Raw genomic sequence first — 27,909 nt, 5'->3', positions numbered from 1 at the left:
ACAATAGTTGCATATTATTTTGCTGTGGAACATGTAACTTTGTGGGGTGTTTTCTTAAGGCAAGAAGATAAAACATTTCATCTGCTGAAAGGTTGTATAAATCATTATGAATTAAACATATACATTAAAAAGTAGTGGCTGCCTTACTGTACTACATACAGGAATGAATGGTGAGTTTACAAAGTGGTTCCCAATAGAAGCAACTTTTATTTTCTGTTTCAAATTTATCCATTCCTCTCCCTGTTTAGGAGTGCTTTCCAAACAAATGCCACATCCCAAAGTACTGTTATTTACCACTTCTCTTTATACAACTGTCAACATGTCAAAAAACTGAAATGGCTAAAGTCAAACTGCTAGAAGCATCAAAATAAGCCAACTCTAAACTGAATTAACCTGCTGGCTAGAAAGCGGACATCCTCCCTGTCTATCACATCCCAATAATAATTAACATATGGATCAATACCCAGGCTTTAAAATGGCTAAATAATTTGCAGCGACATGAAAGGGTGCCTCTCAAAAGTAACTAAGCAACCTTTCTAGGTAAGGAAGCACACAATGCATTATTTCAATAGTTCACTGTTCACTGGTAGGTAATACCTTTGCTGGGGGTAGGGACCTGAGAATCCATGCAGGAGCATACATTTTTATTTCAGGGTATAAAGTACAGTGTTTCAAACTTAATTTAGATCAACCTTAACAAAGTTAGCAAAAGTTTTCACCTTGCACAACCCTTATTCTTATTCTTGAGAGTCCTTTCTCCTCCCTCCTCCTTCTGGTTCTTTTCTTCCTCCTTTGACAAAATGAGAATTCATGTTACTCTTGAAAGCCACGGACCTCTGTGTCAGATGCTCTGAACCGTAGATGTATGTTGGGGAAGCCAATGTGAGAATGCAAAAATAAGGTAAGACTGAACTGAAGAAAGGCCTATGATAATGAATCAAACTGGTAGAAATAGGGAATAAGAGAGGTATATTTGTAGAGTCAGGGGTCAGGCTGTTGTCAGAAGGCAAGCTGGTCCTCTGAACAATGCTGAATATGACCAGTGCTGGAACAGGCTTGCCACGTCTTTGGATGCTGGCTGAAGTCTCAGGGGTTTGTTTTACTTCTCCAGGTTTCCAGGTGGCAAGACAGATCTCGAGATGAGCACTGTTGCAAGAGGTCAATTTTATTTTATTTCATTGGAAGAAATGGTGTCTAAACTTGGTCACCCAACTCCTTATAAGAACACAAATGAGTAGACATAATAAAGCCAGCATGGTGTAGTAGTTTGAGTGTTGGACTGCAACTCTTGAGGTAAGGGTTCGATTCCCTGCTCGACCATCAAAACCCACTAGGTGATCATGGGCTAGTCACAGACTCTCAATCCCAGAAAACCACAATATGGTTGCCATAAGGGTTGCTACAAATCAGAAATGACTTGAAGGCCCACAGCAACAACAAGTACCAGTTAAACTGAGCCATTTGTGAATGATATGTTGAATATTTGACTTTGACTTAACTATTTTTACACGAAAATGTGTTAAGAAATTATGTATCTGATGCACACTAACATTTGTGTTAGTATTGTTACTTTATATAGGACTATAAGAGCCAGTGTGGTATAGTGGTTTGATCTAAAAGGATTTATCCCCTGATTTCCCCCCCTTTGATAGTCTCCTTAGGATAGGGATGCCATAACCCAGCTGCAGGCGGGGCAAACCCGCTTTGGGGGTGCTGGCAAGGTCACGGTCCGGTTTCGTGCCAAAAGCTGGACTGCCCCACTTGCGGCCACCTCTGCCCCCACACGCGCCTTCTTTATGGCCGCGGCTGCTCATGCAGCCGGCCGGCCACCCACTTCCGCGTCCGCCTCCTTCTCCTCTGCCTCCTCCTCCTCCGCCCCCTGCGCGCTCCCTCTGGCCACCAGACACCCGTCTCTGCCTCCTTCTCCAACCTCCTCCTCCCCCTGCACATCCCCCTGGCCTGCAGGGCTGTGGCCAGGGTTGCAAACCTGTAGTTCCTGAACATTGTGTATACGTTAGTTGTTGTCGTTGCCAACATACTGGATGTTTGCATTAAGTGATCTAAATTAGATGCAGGGCCTGAAGGTTATGTTCTGTTTAAGGGCACAATGGCTAGCACAACTTATTATATTAAACAAAACGCCACCTGCAGATACTGCATCTAATTTAAGTCACTACTCTCCTGAGACATACTGTACATACTCATGTATAAGTCTAGAGATTTCTGGTAAGAAAAATTGACCCCAAAAAATCTGAATCAACTTATCCACAGGTCAATGTGAGTTCTGTATTTTAACTTTTATTAAAAATGAAACCATCCCCTGATGAAAGGCAAGCGCATAATCTGTCCTGGAAACACTGATCCTCCTCTATTCTTTCATCCATCCAGTATTTAGCACAAACAGTGATGCCTACTGGGATTTTGTAAGTTCTTTGGCATTGTTTTCCTTTGCTTCCTCCTTTACATCTTTTGTTACGTGCCCCTAAGTTTTACACTCGACTTATCCACAGGTCGTATCAAAATCCATAATTTTGGCCTGAAAACCTGCCCTCGACTTATACATGAGGCCGGCTTATAGTTGAGTATATATGGTATATGCAAGAGGAACAGGAGTTTCAGAATATTTACCCCCAGATCACCTATATGGGGAACATCAGAAATGATCCCAAAACAGAAATAGATCTCAGGGCAATATAACACAAAGTGGAGTTAAGATACTATCCATAGGATGTAACATCTTCCCAGCACCAAAGAGATTTTATACAACATAAATGAAGAGTGGCGTCAAAAATAACTAAAAGGAGATGCATATTAGCTGAATACTTTATAATGATCCCAAAGACAATATGAACATGTACAACAGAGATCCATTTTTAGAGTTTCAAACACCTAAGACTTGGGGTGTATCCACACTGCAGAATTAAAGCAGTTTGCCACCTCTTTAAATGCCATAGCTCTATCCCATAGACTCTTGGGATTTGCAGTTTGAGGAGGTATTCTACCTGCTCTGTCAGAGACCTCTGATGCCTCAACAAACTACAAATCCCAGAATTCTGTAGGATAGAGTCACAGCAGTTAAAGCGTTGTCTCCTGAGTGTCCAACCGTGTTATCAAAAATCAGTTATCCAACACCTACTAAAAACAGAAATCATGGATTCTTTATCTAAAAGTAGTCTGGAACCAAGTGTAACTATTTATCAAAGAATGCACATAATGAGACCACTACTGATTGACACGAATTTAAGAATATTAGGTAACTATAAAAAGTTAAAAAAAAAAAGATTTAAAATGAATATTCCCACTCTGTAGAGATAATATTATAGTATTAAAAATATCACTGAACAATAACAAACATACAGTATTTAAAAGTTAAGTGTTTAACACAAAAATAATAATGATCCTTTCAAGATTGCTATCATTTTTCCCTGTATTATTCCATAGCCAGAAAAACAGTGAAGACAAATTATTCCCTTCCATCAAGTATTTTAATTAGGGCAAATTTTACAATGCAGGTGTTCTCTTATCTTCAAACATTCTTCATTAGACTGTCTGGAAGGGGTTCTCCACCCTTCCAAGGCCATCTTCTAATCTTCTGTTCTGTTTCTCACCACAAAAACAGATTTTTAGCCTCAAATTATATTCAGGATAAATATAAAGATCCATCATGGCATTTGTGAACAAAGGTTTTCATGAGCCAGAAGCGGTCAATGTCTAGGCCTCAGTTGTTGTTCAAAACACTCCAGAATACAAAAGATGCAACTATATTCATCTCTTTTTGGTAGGCTTCTCACAGTTGACACTGTACAGAGAGAGGATTGGACTAAAAAGGCATTTCACTTCATATGTTCTTACATTTTTCTTGTTTAAAAATTAATTAAAGGGAACAACCCAGGATGCCCTATTGCTTAATACAACCTCAGAGAGCATTCCTCTATATATTGAGTTAAACTTACAGAATACATTTTAGAGAAACAAACAAACACTGACATTATATATAAAAGATACCAGTATTGTTGTGTGTGGTTTTTTTTAACTTAGATCTGAATTTTTGAATAAAAGTGTATAAATTTGATAATGATATTATACTTGTTACACTGGATGTCACATCTGTTTACATCAAGAATGGGATACATGGTCTTCCAGATGTTTTTGGCCTTCAGCTCCCAGCAGCCTAGAGAGTATGGTTTTATATTGTGATTTTAAATAATTGTTACTAGTATTGTTGTTCATATAATCTGACTGTAATCCCATCTTGATCCATCGGGAGAGGCGGGACAATATAAATAAAATGTATTATTATTATTATTATTATTAGTAGTAGTAGTAGTATAGCCAATCATAAAGAATACTGGGAGTTGCAGTCCATCACCATCTGGGATGGTGCATGATTCCAACTCTTGGTTACCATAAACATATCACATACTGATGGGATTCAATTTGGATCAATTCCCTAGCATTTGGAGTTCCAATGATCCTCCTGCAGCATTATTGTCATTTAAATGATATCAGTCCTCACATGAAATATTTGTGCATTCAATGGAGAGCGTTGTTTATAACAGCAGAGAATATCGATGAGGCCAGTGGAAAACCTCTTATAAGCTACCTTGATGACATCTTTATGGTCTAGATTTAGGGCAACATATACCAGAAAATGTAAATAGCTATCACACAATACAGAGCAGCATGATCATATGTCCATCCATTCCTTTCCTTAGTATCTTGAGCTGCATCTGCACTGCAGAAATAATGCCATCTAACACTGTTGTAACTGCCATGGCTCAATGCTATGGAATCCTGGGATTTATAGTTTGTTGTGGGACCAGACAGATATATTCTCTCTGACAGAGAATATATTACAAAACTGCACATCCCAGATTCCCATAGTATTGAGCCATGGCAATGTATCAAAATGCATTCATTATGCAATGTGGCAGTAGCCAAGGATTTTGGAGACCAGGGTTCAAATTTCTGCTTGGCCATGGAAATACACAACTTTTGGCAAGTCACACACTCTCAGCCTCAGAAAAATCCTGTGATAGCCTCATGGCCTTAGGGTCGACGTAAGTCAGAAATGACTCAAAGGCACACAACAGCAACAAGGTGTCTTCGGTTGAAAGCAGTAATACTCTTCCTTTCACTAAACTTTGTTTACAAATGCTTATAAAAGAAAATTAAGTTGGATAAAGACAAGATGAAGCAATCAGTCCTTTTGAAGGCTTATGAATAGTGAAAAGTTTATGCAGTATCCTAATGCACTCTAGCATGAAAGATAAAGATTTGGGAACAGAAACTGTTATTATATTGCAGCTCTTCAAGAGATTGCAGTGATGAGTGTTATTTCCATATCCTTGGGAAAGTCCAGTGCTGAAAAGACTGCGCTGTGCTTGAGATGGCTGGAAAAAAATGATTTGGACTGTGGCAAGCAACCAACTTCTTTTCATTAAAAGCCTTATGGCTGTGAACTAGCACTTCTTCTTATGCTAGTCCTATAAAGACAACCAGGAGCGGCTGTAAAAGTGTTGGTTGTACTGTATTATGGGGGACATTAGAGGAAGACTGGTCTGATGCCAGCTTTTTAATGAATTTCTTTCAAAAGCTGTGAACCTTATGCAGAGACCACCAGTGAATATTCTTCTAATCTTGGTTAAGGAGCCTCAGGAAGCTGAATTGAATTTAGGTCTTTTTTCCATCTTGAAGAGGAGATGCAATTGAAAACACTGAAGTTTTGATTGATTTCATGATTAAAACAAGGTCCATAAAAGGACAGCTTATAGTGGAAGTTGTGCATCATCATCATTGGTCCAAACCACACTGCAGAACTAATCCAGTTTGAGACCGCTTTAACTGCTCTGTCTCAGTGTTAGGGAATCCTGGAAATTGTAGTTTATTGTGGCACTAGAGCTCTCTGACAGAAAAGGCTGAATCACACAAAACTACTATCCCCACAGTTCCCTAACATTGAGCCAGGGCAGTTAAAGCGGTCTCAAACTGGATTAGTTCTGCAGTATGTTTTGGGGTATCATCAGTATAAAGGTGGAGAATTCTCTTTACTGCTACATGAGGCAGCAAAAAAAGAGTCACTTATAATTTATCACAGTGACAGCTAACAGCTTTATGTGGCCATAAGACAAGCCTTTAAAAGGGAACAGGAGACAGTATATCAGGGATATTTATTTACACGTTTTGCAGTTGGATTTTTTTGTGGATCCAAACACTGGCTCAGGCTGGGTCTGAGTATGAGAAAAAATACTTTACATATTCAGACCCAAACTTGGGGCGATCGTTAAGCATATGGAGGAGTTTATCACACAGGACAGATCCCGTGCAGAAACCTGATTTGAAGTGAAAAAAACCCTGCAAAAGTGGGTAGTTTTTCAGATGACATTTGCATCAATGAGAAATAACGCGATATTAATCCAAATGCAGTCGACAAAACCCATTCCTTTTTACTTTTGGGAACTTCCCAGCAGTGAAAAGGATTGTGTTTTGTCAACTTTGCGTTCGGATTAATGTTGCGTTATTTCTCATTGGTGCCAGCGTGCCTGAAAAACAACCCACAATGGCAGATTTTAAAATCCCGTTTCTATATGGGATTTAACCAGTTTGCCTCCAATTTGCCTCCGTATGATAAAGTCCACAGAGAAAAAGAGACATACAGACAGATAACTAAAGAGAGTGGTGAAACCACACTCTTTTATGGCACTTCATCTAAAGTTCCCTTTCTTGAGGAATGGAAGGTATATTTGAGCATTTTACATCTATGGACTGTCTGTGGGCAACCCTGTGGATAAGACATCACCAAGACCTCAGCCTCTCTTCCTCTCTTTCTACTTCCTACTTCCTTCCACCTTTCCTAACATTATTATCTTTTCTAATGGGTCATGCCTTCTCATGATGTGGCCAAAGAACATCAGCCTCAGTTTCATCATCCTGGCCTCCAGGCTTGGTTTGTTCAGGCTTGGTTTGTTCAAGGACCCATTTGTTTGTCTTTTTGGCTGTCCATGGTATCCTCAGCACTCTTCTCCAGCATTACATCTCAAATGAATCTATCAGCTTTCTTCACTGTCTAGCTCGCACATTCATACATAGTGATGAGGAATACAATGGCACCCTATGCCTTCACACACACAAAAATTCAAGAACTGTTTGCAAGGTGTGGTGGGCCAGGATCCACTGGGGGGAGCAGTGCAACACTCCCAAACCTGACAGTTTTGGGCTATCAAATACATGGACGCACCTGCCACCAACCTCGCGTAAGATATTGGTTCAGTTGCAGCAGTGTGAGTGACAAATTGAACGGAGGATGCACCGTAAATAAGGAGAGTCCCCACAAAGTTTCCACAGTTTCAACAAGCAAGAGCAAGACCAGAATTCTCTCCTTGGCCATATACTTACATAACCAACAAACTTTGCCTGGACACTTCTGGAGGACTTATACAAAGCCATCTTACTGATGGAAAGTATAAGCCTTTTTCTCTTCTGGAAGGGAATGGAGATTTCTGTCCTGTGGGCAGTGGTGGCATAAAAAATACCAGAGGTACATGCAGCCCATAGGCCCCATGTCATCTATCTCTTTATATGTGATTAAACTGAACTAACTAGTTTTTATTTATTTATTTATTTATTTGGCTGGCTGGCTTTATTTAAGGAGTGAATGCGTTTGAGAACCACTGATATAGGGCTTTATGGATACACTGAAACAAGCATAACTTATTGAAGGAACAGACCTTCAATACAGAGCCTTTATTATTATTATTATTACTATTATTACTACATTCATTTCTATCCTGTTCCCCCCCACTCCAAAAAAAAGTGGGAATTTACAATATCCAGGAAGAGGACATGGCCATCATGGTATCTAGAACCCTGAAGAGGATTTTTTCTACTGATGCATGCAACATATAATCTAGTTTAGACTATCATTTTCTTAGTTACATAAAATGCTTTCCCTGTGTATTGTGTAGAAACCTTGAAATGGTTATTTTAATAAGCCAAATAGGGTTTCTCAACCAGGTTCCCTGCGATGCTCAGGTTCTGCAAGAAATGACTGGGAAAAAATAAACTTTTTTCCCCAGCTATAGGTATAGTAATTTTTATGAAGTGGTTTTTCAACAGTTCTTCTTGGGTTTAAAAAAATGGAGAAAGGCTGAGGCTGAAGAAAGGAAATTGCTAAAAATAATGCAGATGAAACATTGTACATACTATTGTTTTATCTGAAAGCTAACACTGCTAACTTGTCTTATTTGACAATCTGCCCTTTCAGCTGCAAACTATGTAATTTTCACATATACTCTCTATGGCTTAGTGATTCTGGAACAAATAGAGATCCATAGTATCATAAAGTTGGAAGAGACTCCAAAGGCCATCCAGTCCAGGAAGATGCCAATCTGACAGATGGCCATCCAGCCTCTGTTTAAAAACCTCCAAAAAAGGAGACCCCACAACGCTCCAAGGCAGCGTATTCCACTGTTGAACGAATTCTACTGTCAAGATGTCCCTCCTAACGTTGAGGTGGAATCTCTTTTCCTGTAGCTTGAATCCATTGTTCTGGGTCCTGTTCTCTGGAGCAGCAGAAAACAAGCTTGCTCCAACACCTTTTTTAAAACATAGAAACATAGAGTTGGAAGAGACCACAAGGGCCATCCAGTCCAACCCCATTCTGCCGTGCAGGACATCTCAGTCAAAGGGCATCCCTGACAGATGGCTGTCCAGCCTCTGCTTAAAGACCTCCAAGGAAGGAGACTCCACCATATTTCAAGGCAGTGTATTCCACTGTCGAACAGCCCTTACTGTCAGGAAGTTCCTCCTAATGTTGAGATGGAATCCTTTTTCCTGGAGCTTGCATCCATTGCTCCGGTCCTATTCTCTGGAGTAGGAGAAAATAAGATTGCTCCCTCCTCAATATGGCATCCTTCAAATACTTAAACAGGGCTATCTTAGCACCCCTTACCATCTCTTCCCCAGGCTAAACATGCCCAGCTCCCCAAGTCTCTCCTCATGCTTTCCAGACCCTTCACCATTTTGGTGGCTCTCCTCTGGACATGCTCCAGCTTCTCATTCTTTTTGAATTGTGGTGCCCAGAACTGGACTCAGGATTCCAGATTGGTCAGTGTTTATGGATTACCTCAATGCCAATTCATTTGCTGTCAGATCTCCTCCGCATCAAGATATCCATTAGAAAGACACTTTGATCCCAACTTCATCAAGTAGCGAATCCAAGTGATGTCTTTATTATTATTTTTATTATTATTAAATTTTATTTATAAAGCACTGTAGGCTTACACAGCACTGTACATAGAATAAAATAAAATGGACCTACCAGTGGCATACATTTAGTACTGCTGTTACCCCACAAAAGACAGTGGTTATGCAAGTTTATATGTAGTCCTCCCAGCCTCTTTGTTACTTAGGTATTGTTTGTTTTGTACTGTTGCTAGAAAACAAATAAAAATATTTAATTATATAAAACCCAAGCTAGTTCCATTCCAAATATGACATCCCTTCAAATATTTAACCAGGGCTCTCAGGTCCCCTGTTAACCTTCTTTCCCCCAGGCTCAGAAGGGATCTTTCTGCATTAAAGGTGACAGACAGACTGGGCATGCCATTTGTGTCTGCTTACAATCCTGGTGGCACACAAAGCCAGCCTATTTGAAGGCAGCTGTCAACAAAGTCCACGTTTTTTCCCTTTCTCCTCGGATGCCTGGCTGAAATGAAAACACAGTAGATATTGCATTTGCAAGGGAGGATGCCAGCCCCTACCCCTCAGCCTTGCTTTTATTTTATTTTTCACAGCAAAGAACTTGCAAATGCAGGCACGTGAAGGATTGCCCTGGCATCGCCTCTTTCTGGAGACATACACACAACCACACGCACCACACACACACAACCCAGAGTCCCTCCCTCTTTCTCAGCCCCCTTGGACAGCCTCACCGCCTTCTGAGAAGTCCGATCCTTCCACGCGAAATGAGGAAAAATAATCCTCCCTGCCCTTCTTCAGTTTCCTCCTCCTCCTCTGGAAGCCAAAGAGGACAAGGAGGAGAGAGAGAAAGGGCTGCCAAAAGGGGCCAGACAGGGACCAATACCAACCGGCCCTGGCTACCCCAGAGACCGGGGGGGGGGGGGGGGCAGGGGGAGACTTGCAATAGCTGGATGGGTGCTCGCAAAGTGCCACACTTTGCAATAAGTTTGTGTGTGTTTCATGGGGTGTGTTGCAAAGTGCCACTCTGTGAAATAGGTGCTTGTGTGTGTAGTTCACGGGTGTATTGCAAGGTGCCACTCTGTGGAATAGGTGGAGGTGTGTTTCAGAGTTACAAAGTGCTACTGTGTGCAATAGGTGTGTGTGTGTGGGGGGGGGTTTCCACAGTGTGTATTGCAAAGTGCCACCCTGTGCAATAGCTGTTGGTGTGTTTCATGGTATGCATTGCAAGGTACCACTCCATAAAATAGGTGGGTTCGTGTTTCACAGTGTGTATTGCAAAGTGCCTCTCTGTGAAATAGGTGAATGTGTACTGCACAGTGTGTATTACATGGTGCCCCTCTAAGCAGTAAGTGTATGTGTTTTGTACGGTGTGTATTTCACAGTGCCACAGTGAAATTGGCATATGTTTACAGTGTGAATTGGACAGAGCCACTCCAAGCAATAGGTCTATATGTATTTCATTGTGCCACTCCAAAAAAAAGTGTATGTGTTTTGCACAGTGTGTATTTTATGGTGCCACTCCATGCAATAGGTGTTTATGTATTTCACAGTGTGTGTTTCATGGTACCACTCCACGCATTAGCTGTATGTTTATTTCACTTATTGCATGCGCAGGGATGCAAATTCAAATTCTAGAATCCGATTGGTACGTACTGATGTAATAACGTCTTCCGCATTTGTACTTTGACTTTGGATGGGCGCTGTGCTCTTCTGTGCGTGTGTTAACTCACCATGTAATTTTGTGCATTTCTGCATTGACCCCACTTTGTTTCTTTCAGGCTTGGGGTACATTCTCCCGTGTGAAAATATCCTATGTGATATAGGTGTATGTGTATTTTACAGTATTTCATGATACCAGTCTGTGCAGTAGGTGTATGTGCATTGCACAGTATGTATTGCATGGTGAGGCTCTGTTAAGTATGTGTATATGTTTTGCATGGTGTGTACTGCACTGTGCCACTCCATGAAATATGTTGTATGGCGTATACTGCACCATGCCACAAAAAACTAGAATTCCCAGAATTCCATAGCACTGAGCCACAGCAGTTGAAGTGGTGTCAAACCAGATTACATGCAGCCAGAGAGAGAGAGAGGGAGGGAGGGAGAGCCAAGAAAAGTGCAGGCAGGAAAAAAGAGAGCAGGGGAGGAGGAAAGAACAAGACTTTCTCTGCAGGAAAGGGCCAGTGTTCCAGACCCAGAGGAGAACCATAGGGAGAGGAGATGTAGTTCTCCAGGCCCTTACCGGTGAGGGAAGGAGGTGGGCAGAGGGAACCCCTGGCTCAGAAAGAGCCTTGACCTACTTTGTCCTGGAGTGGATTTGACAGGTTGGGAGCTGGCCCAGCCAGCCAGCCAGATTCCCCCTTCTTGGTACCTCTCACTGAGCAGCCAGCCTGCCAACTCCTGGCTCCACACCAGCCTCTCCCTCCTCACCTCTCCTTCCCCTTCGGCCTGATCCTTTGGCAGAAAAGCCTCCAGGCCTGGCTCCAGAGGGAGATCGTCCCCTTCCCTTCCCTCTGCAACCTTTCCCAGGGCGCCCAAGGAGGCAATGTCACCCTGTCTCCACCACATACACAACCACACTTGCACAGATGTCCTCTGGCATCAGGAGGGTGAAGGGGGAGAGGCACATGAGAGGGCGAGCTTTGTTCCACAGGTTGAGATTTTTGGAAAATTTCTGTGTCCACCAGGGAAGCATTTGAACATTTTTTCCCTTTAAAGCAGGTCCTGCCTTATCCTGAAGGGAATGAAGTTTCTGGTTAGCATGCTAGTTCAGTTGCAATGTCTCCATTAAATAATAATAATAATAATAATAATAATAAGAAGAAGAAGAAGAAGAAGAAGAAGTGTGTGTGTGGCGTTGTTTGCCTTCAAGTCATTTTCAACTTATGGCCAGGGTGACCGGATGTTGCAGGAGGACAAAGTACTGCAAAATGTAGGACCTTCCCAAATAAAAGCTTAAAGCACTAATTGAAATGTAAATTCACGTTTCTTAGTCATGCTCAAAATGCAGAACATTTTGAATTCCTCCTGGACAGAAGGTTGAAAGGAAGAGATGTCCTGGAAACATGGATGACATGTCCTGGAAAATGAGGGTGTCTGTTCACCCTGTTGTTGTTGTTGTTATTATTATTATTATTATTATTATTATTATTAAACTTTATTTCTAAAGCGCTGTAACCCTGCTTATGGCAACGCTAAAGGGGACCTATCATGGGGCTTTGCTGGTGGTTTGCCATTGCCATCCTCCGAGGCTGAGAGAGTGTGACTTGCCCAAGGTCACCCAGTGGGTTTCCAAGGCCGAATAAAAATGCATACATTCAATTTAAAGACATAGACGCATTAGTCTGGAAAATCAGTATACAAAGGGGTCTTTGTAGCACCTTTGAGATTAACTGAGAGATAGACATAGGCTCAAATTCATGCTACCAACTTAGTCTCAAAAGTGCTACAAGATCCCTTTGTGTACATTCAATGTGTGATTCAGTTTTAATTGGCAAGTGTTTGCAAGCATAAACTGTGTTTTTCTGACTAAGGCATAATAATGGAAACCTGGAATAGCTGAGAGTGTATACATTATTTGTCTAGGAAGGGGATTGCTCCCACCCTTACCTATGTTTCCCCTCTTCCCAGAGCTACAGTTGTACATGATGGACCACATGTATAAAAAAAGCAAAACAAATCACCAAGAAACCATTTTGGGGTGAAATGCAGCCATGCTTATGTATTAAACCAGCTTATAATAGTCATATTCACCCCACTGTCATTAAAGCTATAACCAAGTCTGTAATGATACACCTGCACTCAGTAGAGTAGCCCATAACAAGGATAATAACTAGAGCAAGGAGGCCCATTGTTTGTAGTTCCAATACTCAAACTGTTTCTCTTTCCCTTGGGACATAGCCAGCTGTCTCTAATTCTAGAGGCTGGATCTGTTCAGTCTGTTCATCAGCCCTCACCTGGAATATTGTGTCTAGTTCTGAGCATCACAGTTTGAAGAAGAAAACAAGCTGGAGCATGTCCAGAGGAAAGCGGCCGAGAGGAGATAGAGTCTGGAAACTAAGTCCTATCAGGAACCGGGTAGGTCTGGCCTGCAGAAGAGAAAGGACAACCAGCTTGAGGACTGTGTGCAGAAAATAGAACAAGCTTGTTTTCTGCTGCTCCAGATAAAAGGACCTGAACCAGTAGATTCATGTTAAAAGAAGGCAGACTCCAACTAAGTATTAGGAAGAATTTCCTGATGTTCTGAGATGTCAGCCAGTGATTCGCAAACTTTGGCTAGATGTTTTGGATTTCAGCTCCCAGAATTCCAGACTGTTCGCCAAGGTGGCTGGACCTTCTGGGAGTTGAAGTCCAAAATACCTGAGGGCCAATATTTGGGAATCACTGTTAACAGTGGAATGGACTATCTCAGAAGTTGGTGAATTCTTCTTAATCTGAGATTTTAAAATAGAGATTGGATGGGCATCTCTCTGGAGTGCTTTGAGTACCAGTTTATTATGCCATTTTATATAATGGGGCTTAAGCATCCACAGATTTTGTTATCCATGGGGGATCCTGGAACCAAACTACTATACCCTTCAGTCAATAGTTTCTACAGTATGCCTGTAATGTGAAAAATGTGGTTCCTGGGAAATAGGGAAGGTCTCTATAGCATCTGAAAGGCCCAAGGAGCAAACTTGACCTAATACAAGACAAAACTGGCCATTCTACTGCAAACTCGGGCAAATACAATGCTCCAAAGGATGGAACAGTGAAATATCACCAGGTATAGTTGCTGTGTGTCTTCTAAGTGATGTCATTAAGCACAGTGGTCTTTGCTCTTTCTAACATGCTAATCCTAAGGGTACAATCACACTGGTGCAGTATTCTTAAGACCATTGGAAAAATAAAAAACTTTATTATGTCTTAAATATTTCAGGACCAGTAAACACATATGTAACTGCCTGAGGAGTGGTGTAATCTGATGGTTATCTCTCCAATGATAACCACACATTGCCTGTTGATTCTAACAATCTTTGCTTGAAACTACAATTGTGTTGGTGTTTGCTTGGGACTGCAGGCACGTAGCCCAGCCCTATACATATTTACTCAAAGGTTAGATCCCACAGACTTCAATGAGAATAAGCGTATGTAGGTTAACAGCCTTAGTTGTCTCTCTTCTGCAAAGTCATATCTCCAGAGGGTGCCCTTTTATAAGAATATAGGCAGTTGTGCTACCTTGCAATACATGGTTGTGCAACTATTAGCCCACTGCTTTTCTGAGAAAACTGTGTGTTGTTATCACATAAACAGTATGCTGTTGTGCAATCGTTTGAAAGCAGCTTGAAGCTCAAGACAATATGCTGTGTGAGAAGGATTTTTACTTGGTCAGTTTGCACGTTTCTTATATTTTAAAATGCACCAGAAGCAGAAGCAATTTACCTGTTAACAATACTTTGTCAGTTTTGTACTAACCTTTATTATCTACCATTTCATATCTCTGGCTAAGTGCTGTCAAAGATAATGGTTGACTATACTTGTGATCCCTCCTGTAACATTATATGTAATGGCCCCATTCACACTACAAAAATAACGCAGTGTGAAACTGGGTTATTTTCGTGGTGTTCACACTTGCCCTGACTACACTCCGTGCAGTTTGCCGGGGGGGGGGGGGCTACCAAACGCCCCACTTAACCTGGTATTTTCAATACCAGTTTTTTCCCCCATGTCTTTTTTTTAAGAGCCGTAATGATCTGCATCTGTGGTAGTGTGAGTACGCTACTGAATCGATCCGGATTGCGCTGCATTGCTCCAGGAAATGGAGGTACCTCCATTTGAAACCAAAATGGTGGCAAGTGTGAATGGTGACAAGGTTTAAATGCCATGGAGAGATTCGGTAACATAAAACATAGTGGGAACACTGAACCAGACTTACATCAGTGTGAAGATCTGATCCCCTTGGGACAAAAATGGCAGATTCGAGTGTGAATGGCCCCAATGTAGATCATCACAGGAGAAAACTGTAGTTGCAGCTGCTAAGATTTTACCAGGATATGAAGCAAGAATTGTTATTAGCAAATTGGCAGAGGTTTAGCCAGGGATTTTACTGTTTCAAATAGGAATTCTCACTTCAAAAACCTTTACTCAGTACCTGTATATATTGGTAAAAAATGTGAGCTAGCTGAGTGCTCAGATCCATGGCAAAAAATTCACAAGGTAATTTTAGGTACATCACTGATTCACTTGGTCTGAAATATGGAGGAAATAACATTGTCAGCATTGTACGGTTACCATGAGTATTGTGGAAATTCTGCGGACAAACGTTTGTTTTTATTTTTTCCGTAATGAGAGCCAACTGTTTCACAATATCTGCTGAGGGCCATGCAAGAACAATTATCTAAATTCTACACTCACGCACCAGCATCTGCAGTTAACAAATAATGCACATGCATTTTTGGTTTGTTTTTTTATATCTTATTTATTTTTCTGCCTCCAAAATCAATTTAGATTTTTAAAAAATGATCTGATTGGCAAAATCTGTAGGAGCAGTACAAGTGAAGACCTAGCAAATGGACAGACTGCATGTGTGACAGGAGAAGTAGTAGTGATAAGAACGGGCAAAGGAGTTTTAAAAAGCACCTAGGCCTCATTCACACTATGAAATAACCCGGTTTGGAAACCGGGTTATTTCCCTGTCATTCAGTCTTGCACCGATTGTACTAAATGCAGTTGGTGGGGGTGGGGGACAAAAAGCCTATTTAAGCCGGTGCATTTGGCACCTCATTTGGCACCCTTAGCAGATTGCGCAGCCACTGTTCAGGAAATGGCGTCCCCCTCACTTTGATCCAAAAAGGTGTTCAATGGGGACTTCAGACAAATTTAAATGCCCTAGAGAGATTCGTCGCCTTAAAAAACAGTGGTAATGGTGAATCGATTTTGGATCAATTCACAGACGCGAATCTCTCCATGCAAAAAACATTAAGTGTGACTGGCCCCCTACTTACACACACCCTGTTTGTGACAGGGCCGATGGCACTAGGCATTGTTCACACTTTTCTCAGGATTCTGTCTTCAGCCATGAGGACCAGAGGGTCGTGTTTCTGATAGAAGGGGCAGCCAGGGGCCAAAACATCTGGAGATCTGTCAAATTTAAGAGTGAGACAAGCTTTACCTCCAAAAAAACCCCAGCACAGATGTGAGCATGCAGAGCATGACAACTTTTGCCATGTTTCCTGCTGCCCACTTAATTCTGCATTTTTCAAAACCTCCCAGATGCCATATTCAGAATGCAGAAATAATCTGGTTTTACAGCACTTTAATTGCCATGGTTTAGTGCTATGGATTTCTGGGAAGTGTAGTTTGTTGCAGCATCTCTGGGAACTATACTTCCCAGAATTCCATAGCATTGAGCCATGGCTGTTAAAGTGCTATCAAACCAGATTATTTCTGCAGTGCAAATGCAGCCTTAGTTAACCCAAATACAGGCCAAAGGGCCCCAGGGAAAGAAAATAAGGCTGCAGCATGAATTATTTGAGAGTCAATTTACCTTATGAGCCTGTTTCTCCAGATATCCATCTCTCATTGTGAAAAAGCAATGTGTCTGTGGCTATTTGAAAAGCATATTGTTTACCTATGGCTCCTGTGAGGGTAATCCCTTTATTGCCTATAACTCTGGGCACATGACTCAGCAGTGGTTATGTTGTAACTCACCATAGTAGTTAATCCCAAAGCTTGTTATCTGAAGGCCTGGAGAAAGATTCTGAAAGGGCAAGAGTAAACAAATGAAAACCATCGCCACCATCCCCAGGGAGCTTAATATGGTCAAAGCTGGCTTCCAAAAACAGCCCAGCCCAGAAATGCAGGGGAAAGTTCTGCCCAATAAAAGGGGAAGGCCACATCTTTGAAAATTATAAGCCTAAACTGGTGGGAGGCATGCAGATTTGTGGAGCAAGTGTTGGCTCTCAACATTTCAGTCTAATAATCCAGCCGTGCATCCCACCCTTCTGAGGCCAATGCAGTTTCCCACAGTCCCTCTCAGACCCATCCACACGTGCCACACTTTCACGGAGCCACATCCTGCCACTGGGACATTCAAGGCCATAGCTGGCCCCCTCCCCAAATCTCTACTGAACTGTGGGACAAGTCAAATCCCATGTAATGAGGCTTAACCCCCATGCTGAGCCTCCCAGAATCTGGGCAGGTAGCCAGCCAGCCAGCCAGGCCCCTGTCCCAAGAGAAGGCGCTGAGCGAGGGGATTAGAGCAGGCAATGGCCCCCCTCCACCTCCATCATCATCATCATCACCACCTCCTCCTCCTCTTCAACCACCACCACCTGTTCCTTTTCAACCACCATGCCTCATCTTTCTCCTCCTCTTTTTCAACCACTACCTCCTCCACTTCCACCTCTTCTTCAACCACTCCTCCTTTTCAACTACTATACCTCTTGCTCCACCAGCACCTCCTCCACTTCCTCCTCCTCTTCAACCACTTCTTGCCCTTCAATGCCATTCCTCCTCCACCTCTTCAGACACCACCATCACTTCTTCCTCCAGCTCTTCTTCAACCACCACCAGCTCCTCTTCCTCCTCCTCCTCCTCCTCTGCCCTCAGCAGCTGCTGTTGCAGCCAGAATGGCTGGCAACCATCCCACTCCCCAGGCGACCTCCTTCCTCCCATCTACCCTCCTGGCCAAACTGTTGTTGTTGTGTTTCCAGCTCTTCTCTCTTGAAATGTTGTTGGCATTGTTATGTTTCCAACTCTACCCTCTTGAAGTGTTGTTGTTGTGTGTTTCCAGCTCCTTCCTCTTGAAGTGTTGTTGTTGTGTGTTTCCAGCTCCTCCCTCTAGAAGTGTTGTTGTTGTGTGTTTCCAGCTCCTCTCTCTTGAAGTGTTGTTGTTGTGTGTTTCCAACTTCTCCCTCTTGAAGTGTTGTTGTTGTGTGTTTCCAGCTCCTCTCTCTTGGTTTGTTGTTGTGTGGTTCCAACTGAACAAGAATCGCCCGCTGAAAGTGTTGGTTGTGGTGGTGTGTTTCCAGCCGCCTACCTCCTTGAGGCAGTGTTGTTGTTGTGTGTTTCCAGCTCCTCTCTCTTGAAGTGTTGTTGTTGTGTGTTTCCAGCTCCTCCCTCATAAAGCATTGTTGTTGTTATTCATGTGTAGCCTTCAAGTAACATCTGACTTGAAAAGCTATAATGGGGTTTTCTTGTCAAGGTTGCCCAAAGGCCACCCAATGGGGTTTTCCATGGCAGAGCCGCAGCCCAGCTCTCAAAGCATAGGCCACCTACTCCCTCGACTGAAAGAAAGGAGAGAAGAGAAAGAACACGCCCCTCCCATCCGAGATTCCGGAGCTCCGCATTTTGAGTCCAGCCGGCGCCTTGGCCGCTGCCAGGAGCAGCAGCAGCAGCAATCGCAGGGCCCCGTGAGGTCAGCATCTCGTCCAATCAGAGGCCAGAACTGAGGGAAAGGGGCGGGGCGTCTCGGGCATGCGCAGTGGGGGCCTGCTTCTGAGGAGAGTTCGAGAGGGCGGCGGCGACGACGAGGAGCCAGTGCCGTCGTCTTCCTTCTCCTGAGGCGGACGCGGCTGTTATGAGGGGAATAAAGCATAAAGAACTTATCCTCGCTTAGTTTCTGAAGGGGGTTATCTTATTTATTGTGTGTGTGTTAACTGGGCTGTTCGAACACCTGACACGACGACGACGCACAACACTTGTGTCACAAATACAACAATTCAAAAGCATAACACCACAGGAGCCACTGCCGCCTCCGTTTAAAGGGTCCCGGGGAGGGTCGGCTAGGCAGGCTCTCCTGAGGGGAACACTTCCTGGCTGGGCGCGTCGAGAGGGAGCGCCTGGAGGAGGAGGAGGAGGGAACAAGGGGAAGGACGGAGGAGGAAAGGGCCTCTTGGTACACGTACACACACACACACACACACACACACAGCAATTTATCTTCTTTGCCTGACGCCACACACACATATACACACACACATACACGCAGACTACCTTCCTTGACTGACCACACACGCGCACTCACTAAGATATATTATACACAAACACACAGATTAACTCTTCCATGCCTGACACCACACATATATAACTACTTCTCTCTATATATCTACATATATATACACACACAGCAGTTTACCTTTATTTGCGTGACACCACACACACACATGCATATATACACACACACACATAGACGACCTTCCTTCCACACAAGTCACTCAGATTATATATATACACACACAGCAGATTACCTCTCTCCCATGCCTGACACCACACACATATATAAATATCTATCTATCTATCTATCTATATACACACACACACACAAGCAAATTACCTTCCTTCTTTGCCTGACACCACACACACACTCACACACACACACAGAGCAGATTCTCTCTCTTCCTTGCCTGACACTACAGACATGTACACACTCAGCAGCAGCCTACTCTCCTTCCTTGCCTCACTACACACACAGAGACATACACACCCAGCATCCAACCTCCTTCCCTTGCCTGGCACTACACACAAACACACACACTCAGCAACCCATCCTCTTTCCTTCACTGACTACACACACACATGCACTCAGCAGTCTCCTTCCTTGCCTCACACCACACACTCAAAAGGCTACACTATTTCCTTACCTGACACTACACACATATATACACATATGCATACACACTCAGCAGGTCACCTTCCTTGACTACACACCCAGTACCCTACCTTCCTTCCTTGCCTGACCCTACACACACACACATATATACACACACATACACATACTCACCCAACAGTCTACTTCTTTGCGTCACACCACACACATACACACACTCAGCAGCCTGCTCTCTTTCCTTATATGACAACACACTTAGCAGTCTATTTCCCCTCCTTGGCTCACACTACACTCACACAGAGAGAGAGAGAACCACTCAGCACCCTTCCTTCCTTCCCTGACACTACTCGCACACATGCACACTCAGTAGTCTACTGTCCCTTCTTCCCTCACACTACACACACACACACACACAGAGCAGCCTACTTTACTCAGTTCCCTGACACTACACACACACACACACACACACACTCAGCCCCCTACCTTCCCTCCTTTGCCTCACACCACATACACACATAAACAGTCAGCAGTGTACTTTCCCTCCTTGCCTCGCAGTACACACAGACACACACACAACCCGCCTTTCCTTCCCTCATCCAAACTCAGCACCCGTCTTCCTTACTTCCCTGACACCACACACACACTCAGCAGTCTGCTGTCCTTCTGGGCCGCCTCCTCCTCTTGCCTTGCCTTGCCTTGCCTTCCAGTCTGGGGCCTCCCTCCCTCTCCTTCCCTCTCCAGCAGCTGGAGGAGCTGTCAAAACTTCCTCCCAGCTGCCCTCAGCCAGCCCCGGCCTCCTCCTCCTCCTCCTCCTCCTCCTCTCTCCCGGGGGCGGGGGAAGGGCACCGGGCCAGACAACGACGAAGCCACCGCCGCCGCAGAGGAGAGAGAGAGAGAGAGAGGGGCTGTGGCCTGGGCCCTGTCCTGCGAAGCCTGCCCGCCTTCCAGTGCTAGTCCTCGGCCGCTTCTCCTCCTCCTCCTCCTCCTCCTCCTCCCCATGCGGCCCCGGTGCGCGCTGCTCCGCGGCGGCTGAGGCCAGCAATGCCCGGCGGAGGAGGAGGTAGAAGAGGAGGAGGAAGAGGAAGAAAGGAGGAGGAGGAGAGGAGCGAGGACAACAACAAGCGCAGCAGCAGCAGCACCAGCGCCGCCGCCGCCGCCGCCGCCGCCGCCGCCAGGAGGAGCGCGGGGAGTGCCCTCCTCGGGCCCTTGGTGGCCTCCTTCCCTCCTCCTCCTCCTCCTGCTGCTGCTGCTGCTGCTCCTGGAGGCGTGGGCCTCTCTCTGCCTTCTTCCTGGGGCCCCGCTGCTGCTGCTGCTGAGTAGGATGTCAGCCGAGGAGCGGAGGCTGGCGCCGGCGGGGGAGGCCCCAGAGCAGCCGCAGCCGACCCCCGTCGTCCCCCAGGAAGCCCCGGCCCCGGCCCCGGCCCCGGCGGCAGCGCCAGACAAAAGACCCAGGGGCCGGCCTCGCAAAGATGGCGCTTCCCCTTCGCACAGAGTCAGGAAGAAGTAAGTTCTCCGGGCGGAGAGGGAGGGAGGCAGGACACGCAGTCACAACACACACACACACACACACACACACTGCACGCACTACGCTCACGGGCACAACTCACACACAACACACACTCTCACACTAGTCAACACACACACACTAATAACTCACTCACTCCACTCTCACTCACAACACACTCACTACTCTCATTCACAGCACACACACTAACAACTCACAACACTACACTCACACACTAGTCAACACACAAAAACACACCACACTCACACTACACTCACAACGGGCACACTCATTCACAACAACACACACTCTTACAACATACACTCTTACACACACTACACTCACACAGACACAAGACACACAGTCACACCTATCACACTCTCACACACAAGACACTGGCTCTTGCTCCTCCTGCTCTTCTTTCTTCCATTTCTCATGTCAAGAATCAGTCCACTCTTCTTCCTCCTTCTTCCTCTGTTCCCCTTTCCCCCTTCTCTTCCCTTTTGTTCTTACTCCTTCTCTTCTTCCTGCCCCAGAGAACTAACTCTTTCTTTCGGTGAGTCTCAATGATTTTCCAGACTCACAGGGACTCCTCCTCCTCCTCCTCCTCTTCTTCTTCTTCTGTCCCCCTTTTCCTCTCCTCCTTTCCCTTCTGTTCTTACTCCTTTTCTCCTCCTGCCTCAGAAAGAGAGAGAGAGAGAGATCCTAACTCTTCCTTCTAGTGAGTCTCAAAGGTGCTGCAAGATCCTTTGCATCCTGGTTTTCCAGACTCACAGGGCCTCTTCTTCTGCTCCTGCTTCTCTCCCCTTTTCCTCCTCCTCCCCCTTCTCTTCTTACTCCTTCTCTCCTCCCTTACTCAAAGAGAGAGAGAGAGTAAGTAATCTACACTCTTTCTTCCAAAGATGCTGCAAGATCCCTTTGCATTCTGGTTTCCCAGACTCACAGGGCTATATGTCTTTGAATCCTCTCCCTTTCTTTCTCGCTTCCTTCCTTCCTTTCCCCTTCTTCCACCAACCTTTGTCTCCATTTCTGTTTTACTTCTTAACCCCCACTTCCCATTTTGCCCCCATTTTCTTATGCTTTGAAATGTCTCTTTTCATTTTTACTTTCCCTTCTTGGCCACTTTCTTCTCCTCTGTCACTCTCCTTTCTCTATTTTTAGCTGCTGCCTTCTTCCTTTGGCTCCTGGTTTGTTGCCGGAGCCTTCTTTCTGCTTCCTTCTGCCCTCTGATCTCTCTCCTACCCTGATCCAGGTTTCAATGGCCTTCACACAGACAATGGTTATTGATTTTTAATTTCATTGTATTTCATTGCTGTAGTTTTGAAACCAGGCTTCCTCTGTCCCCGCACCCGCCGCCTTCTTGCACACAAACAGCCAGTCCACCAGCCTTAGGAAAGTGGTTGTGTAATGGGAAGCTCCTCCCTAGGAGCTGTCAAAAGGCACAGCAGGGGTATCCACAACAAGAAGAGGCTGGCTGGGGGAAGACTGCCTTGTTTTGGCTTTGTTTCTCCTGATACTGCCATCTTTTCTTTTTCTTTTTTCTTTTGCTGGCGTCCTAATAGCTGATGCAAAGAAATTAAACCTGTATTTCATTCTGAGAGCTTTGAGGACTAATAAGTACAAAGAGCACCACGCTGCCTTTTGTGAGGCAGGTGGTTTTGCCTGGAGACAGAAAAACCTTCCTTCATAGGTACTTTTATTTTCCACCGACGTTTGGAAGTCGTTTGGTGCTAAACACTCCTTTTTCAGCCTACTGTGGTCCCTCCACGTTCGCTGGGGTTAGGGCCAAAGGACCCCCTGAATGTGGAAAAACCGCAAATTGAAAAAAGAAAACACTATTCTTTTCTCCTAAGAGAAGGAATCCCTAGGTCCTCCAGTGCAGCTCTGTGGTCAACATCTGGCAGACGTCCATCATAGAATCATGCTGGAGGTCCTACAAATGCCTAGAGAAGTGCTTTCTCTAGGACCTTCTAGGTTCTCCAGCACAACTCTATGGTCAACCTCTGGCAGAGTTGCGCTGGAGGACCTAGAGATTCCTAGAGAGAACACATTAATCAAATCCGCAAAAGCCAAAGCCACAAATGTGGAGGGCCAACTGTAATATATTGGTATAGACTCAGGTCCAAAACACACTGCAGAAATAATCCCGTTTGAGGCCACTTTAACTGCCGTGGCTCAGTGCTAGAGGATCCTGAGAGTTGTAGTTTATTGTGGCTCCAGAGTTCTCTGACAGAGAAGGCTAAACGTCTCACAGAACTACAGTTCCCAGAATTCTCTAGCATTGAGCCAGGGTAGTTGAAGTGGTCTCAAACTGGATTATTTCTGCAGTGTGTCTTGGACCTCAGTTCATGTATGAGTCAATGACTATGTTACAATTTCACATTTGTCTTTGAAGAGTAAAGTACTCCAGTGCCCCATACGTAAAGAGTGGATTTTAATAGGCAGTGACTAACTTTTGGAACATAACCTTTTACAGATCGACCCCAAAATGAAATGAATGTACCATATTTCCTTTGGACAGTCCAAATTATTATGGTAAAAACTCAGAGAGTCGAGGGGGGGGACGTGTTGGAGCTGTTGTTTGCCTTAGGTTTGAACAGACAGGCCAAAATAAAGCTGCTTCAGGTCACTTTGGAGGTATGCTATTTAAATGACGCATGCTTCCTAAAAGGCCGGAAGCCACGCCAAAGCCATGCTCCAGTCCTAAAGACTGGAAGGCAGCTTTGGCGCAGTTTATGGCCTCTTAAGATGCATGTGTCATTTAAACAGCATACCTCCAAAGTGACCCGAAGCAACTTTATTTTGGCCTGTCTGTTTGGGCCCCTTTTTTCCTAGTGAACAACACCTCTACTTTGAGATTGCTTAATAAAACAACATTCTAACATTTCAGGCAACATTCAGAAATATAAAATTTTAACATTATTTTAAGGTAATGGAAAAAATTGGATGAAGAAGTCTAGGAAAAATACTCAGCGTATGCCTACATGATGCCAATTACTGTTATAACTCTCCCCTCAAAACTATGGATTGGGTGTATTGCAGATCATCCAAAAACTCCCTCAGGTACTGAAAACACCAGAATTACCAAATAGTTAATGCTTAGGGTTTTTGAAACAAAGCAGATCTTGCCTTAGGCTTTAAAAACAACAATGTGACACTAAAGGTATGTACTTTACTTGTTCTGATAGTTTTCGAAGGTTTTCAAAACTTGGGTATTAAATAAGCATGTGTGGCAAGATAATTCCTCTTCTTTTTTGGCTGCAAATCCTGTGTGGAGAGGAAACCTTGGGAAATTGTTGGATGGGGACATTCATTAGTCAAACAAGTGTTATTGGAGTGGTACTGTACACTAAAACAAGTTTCAAATAATTATGTGCTAGACTTGTAAGCAGTTTTAACATTTCTGTAGCTGCACCTTTTTACCTACATTTAACTACTTACTCTCTTTGCTTTCCCATGGAAAGGGGTTCCATCTCCCTCCTATGTTGGGGGAACCCAACATATCAAGATAGTCTTAACAAACATTAACTGCTGCTACATTACATGTAAACATACATTGCTTTTTCCACCCTTAAATTACAGTCTATGAACAGAGGGCACAAGCTCTTTAAAGGCTTCTTGCAATATCCTGCCTAACTTTGATGTAACATCATCTCGTAATAATTTTTACACCAAAGCCATCCACAGGGTAGGGATTGCTATCATAGCAGCGAAGAGGGTTCCCCCCCCCCCTTTGTATTTTCATTAGGCCTGCAAAATATTCAGTCAAGGTATTCTTGGTAGGGGATTTGTTCTCCTTCCAGCCACTGCTTAATATGTCATCTATCTTCCATGATGAGTTTGTTGTTAACTTGGCTGGATAATTGTTTAAATTTGGTTTGCATTGTAAGTTGTTAATTTTATTGGGTGCTGTTCAACTAGCGTCCTTCCATGACAGAAGGCATCTGTGAGAAGAATGAGGAAGTGGGCTATTGCTAATAGTTTTCCCTCCTCCTCCAGAGCAGATTTTGGGGGCAATGGGGAAGGATATACTCCAGAAAAGGGACAGTTGTTGGCTACTGCTGAGCATCACTGGTAGCCTACAGTCTGCCCAGGGGACAGGGTCCTCATGCTGGAAGTGGAAGGATCAGGTATCCCTTGCTATCATGGAGCAGCAGCACTCAACAGAGTTTAAGCTATAGGAATACACTCTTCATTGAACATACTCAGTCTAGAAAGTGTACTAGAAGTCTTATGAGTCATCCACACTGCAGAAATAATCCGGTTTGACACCGCTTTAACTGTCGTGACTCAATGCTATGGAATTTTGGGAAATGTAGTTTGTTGTGGCTGGTGGAATAATTAAACCGGATTATTTCAGCAGTACAGGTGCAGTCTTAGTCTTGTAATGATCAGTCAGTATAGGAATGCTATACTTAAAGGTTTAAAGAGCAAATGCAGTATGTATTCTTTTAAAAATGTAGTTCATGTTCTGTTCTATAGACATCAAATTTGTACACTGTTTTTATATATGCACCTAATGATAGCATAACAAACCTTTGCGAATCCCTGATAAACACTCATTCATCTCAGGCACATTGTCTAGTCTATGGGCAAATTGTGATCTTACCATTTTTCTAGGAAAGAGAATTCCAAGTATCTGCGAATGCATATGTTACGGTAATCTGTTTGCTTTTAATGATTGTACTTTGCATGGTATATACTGTTGGGAGTTTGCTTATGAGGGAAGAAGATATTTTCTAATAATGTATGTAGACTCTACCCAGCTATTTAGGCTCTCTTGTCGAAGCCAACATGTCCAGTTGTATTTGCAGTAGGATCCAAAGACACTAATGGACTGTGTTTAGCATGTTAAAGGTTTCATATTTTGGAATATGTTTTGTATATTCTTCAAAAGTAGCCCACTTGCTAAATAGTAATGCTGTTAAGCAATTATATCTGTCAGGTGCTGGGCAAAATGCAGAAATGCCATGGTCACTACCCAATAGAGTTGAAGTCTAATGCGAGATGACAGTATTCCAGTCTTGATATTGTGAAGACATGAATGATGGTTGATTTGTATAAAACTGACAGGGCTTGCAGCCTTCTTCCCAGATGGAGTTGGTGGAAAGAGTTACTGGTTGCTGCCACCCTTTCCAGATGCAGGGACCAAGGGGCATCCTTAGGCTAGCAGCCTAAATGATCAGGGGATGTTGAACCCCATCAGCAACCGGTGAACACATCCCTCAGGGTCTGGGGCTTGTCAGCTATAATTCCTTCAGCTTTGACTGGATTTGGCTTCAATGTCTCTAGTTGCATACAGTCACTAGCTGCAAGCAAATATTGGATAAAATTCAGATTTCTAAACTACAGTGAGATATGAAAGTGTGGGTCAGGTCCAAAACACATTGCAGTTTTAACTGCCCTCGGTCAGTGCTAGGGAATTCTGGGAACTGTTGGACCCAAAGATGGATCTCACTAGTTTATGGTCATAACCTCCCATTGGGCCTACATTTATAGCTGAGATTCAAATGAAACATACATATGATGCCAAAGGACTTTAGAAGCATTCATCACAACCTTTGCCACCTGTAAAGCTGATCTCCTGATAAGAAATTTCTGGAGTATCCCTTTTTGTGGAGTGTGCTGGTTTGGCATAAAAATAAAATGTAAAATCTTTTAAACATTAAATAGTGCTTAACGCATGCTTGCTGATGCAACTTGTTAGATTCCTACTAATACTTTGTGAAACCCAGAGGTCCCAGGCAAGCTCCTTTGCTGTTTGTAGTGTTCTGCTGAGGGCCGCAGCCTGTCAAACAGGCTGGCATCCCCTCTCTATTATGCTATTATGGACTTGCAGCCAAGTTTCCAGTCTTGCTTTTTTAAAGGGATGATTGTGAAATGAGAGTATGTGCCTCTTTGTACACTTTCCTGTATACTTTGAACACGGGCTTCTAATCTTTGCTCAGATTTTTAAAAAGGAATCTGTACTGTAATATTTTTGGCCAGTTTCCGTATCTGCTACCGATCACAAGCTACAGAGGGTTGCTCATAGCAAATGTTAAGAATTTGGGTAATTTTGCTGGTTTAATAAAATAATAAAAATGCTTGTGCATGTGTGTATTAACTGTTTTCAGAAAGTAATATACCTAATCCAATATTCTAGTGAATGAAGGCTCCCAAAATAAAGCTCCCAAAATAATCAGTAGGATAAAAAACAAACATTTTGAATGATATATCTGTATATATAGTTTTATGACCAAAAAACAACAATGAAATCTAATAGTTTAAATGTCAATTTTGATCACACTAAAGCAACTAAGAAGCCTGCTTGGATGTCAATTGCCAACCTCCAGATTAAATTATACTGTTTTAAAATGCTACTCACACCCAGAAATCTCATCCTTACAAACTTATTTTGGACCCTCCTGAAATACTTTCTGGATCCAATACGAATATTTTATAGTGATGCATGCAAACAAGTATAATTAATTCAGAGTATTGTTGATCATATAGTCAGGTTAATTAAACATAATTACTTGGTTGCATTGTTATGGTGTTGCTATAAATACTACAACAGCTTCCTATTTTATTTATCATAATACAAAGAAAATGTCTAATACAAGGAAATTTTGCT

General features: G+C 43.5%; 1 protein-coding gene and 1 long non-coding RNA gene across 9 annotated transcripts in view; one reads left to right on the top strand and one right to left on the bottom strand.

The window, feature by feature from the left end:
• Positions 1-9,223: 9,223 nt before the first annotated feature.
• LOC121935277 lies at positions 9,224-18,068 on the bottom strand. Of its 8 annotated transcripts, XR_006104770.1 has the most exons (7): positions 17,622-18,068; positions 16,891-16,939; positions 16,185-16,320; positions 15,332-15,428; positions 15,116-15,215; positions 13,158-13,289; positions 9,224-11,935 (listed from the first exon to the last, which is right to left on the bottom strand). It is a non-coding gene; the product is annotated as an uncharacterized LOC121935277 (long non-coding RNA). The 8 variants fall into 8 exon arrangements; XR_006104764.1 differs by having other exon boundaries at positions 15,332-16,320; XR_006104768.1 differs by having other exon boundaries at positions 15,116-15,212; positions 15,332-16,320.
• Positions 18,069-20,956: 2,888 nt separating this feature from the next.
• KMT2C (lysine methyltransferase 2C) overlaps positions 20,957-27,909 on the top strand; it is a 192,377-nt gene continuing 185,424 nt past the window's right edge. The window contains 1 exon segment of the mRNA XM_042475758.1: positions 20,957-21,292. Coding sequence (XP_042331692.1) covers positions 21,111-21,292 — 182 coding nt within the window. The 5' untranslated portion in view covers positions 20,957-21,110.

Source organism: Sceloporus undulatus, chromosome 6 (assembly GCF_019175285.1).
Source record: "Sceloporus undulatus isolate JIND9_A2432 ecotype Alabama chromosome 6, SceUnd_v1.1, whole genome shotgun sequence".
In the NCBI taxonomy this organism is placed as follows: domain Eukaryota; kingdom Metazoa; phylum Chordata; class Lepidosauria; order Squamata; family Phrynosomatidae; genus Sceloporus; species Sceloporus undulatus.
The sequence above is the reverse complement of the archived record's forward strand: the minus strand, read 5'-3'. Positions and strand labels throughout refer to the sequence as shown.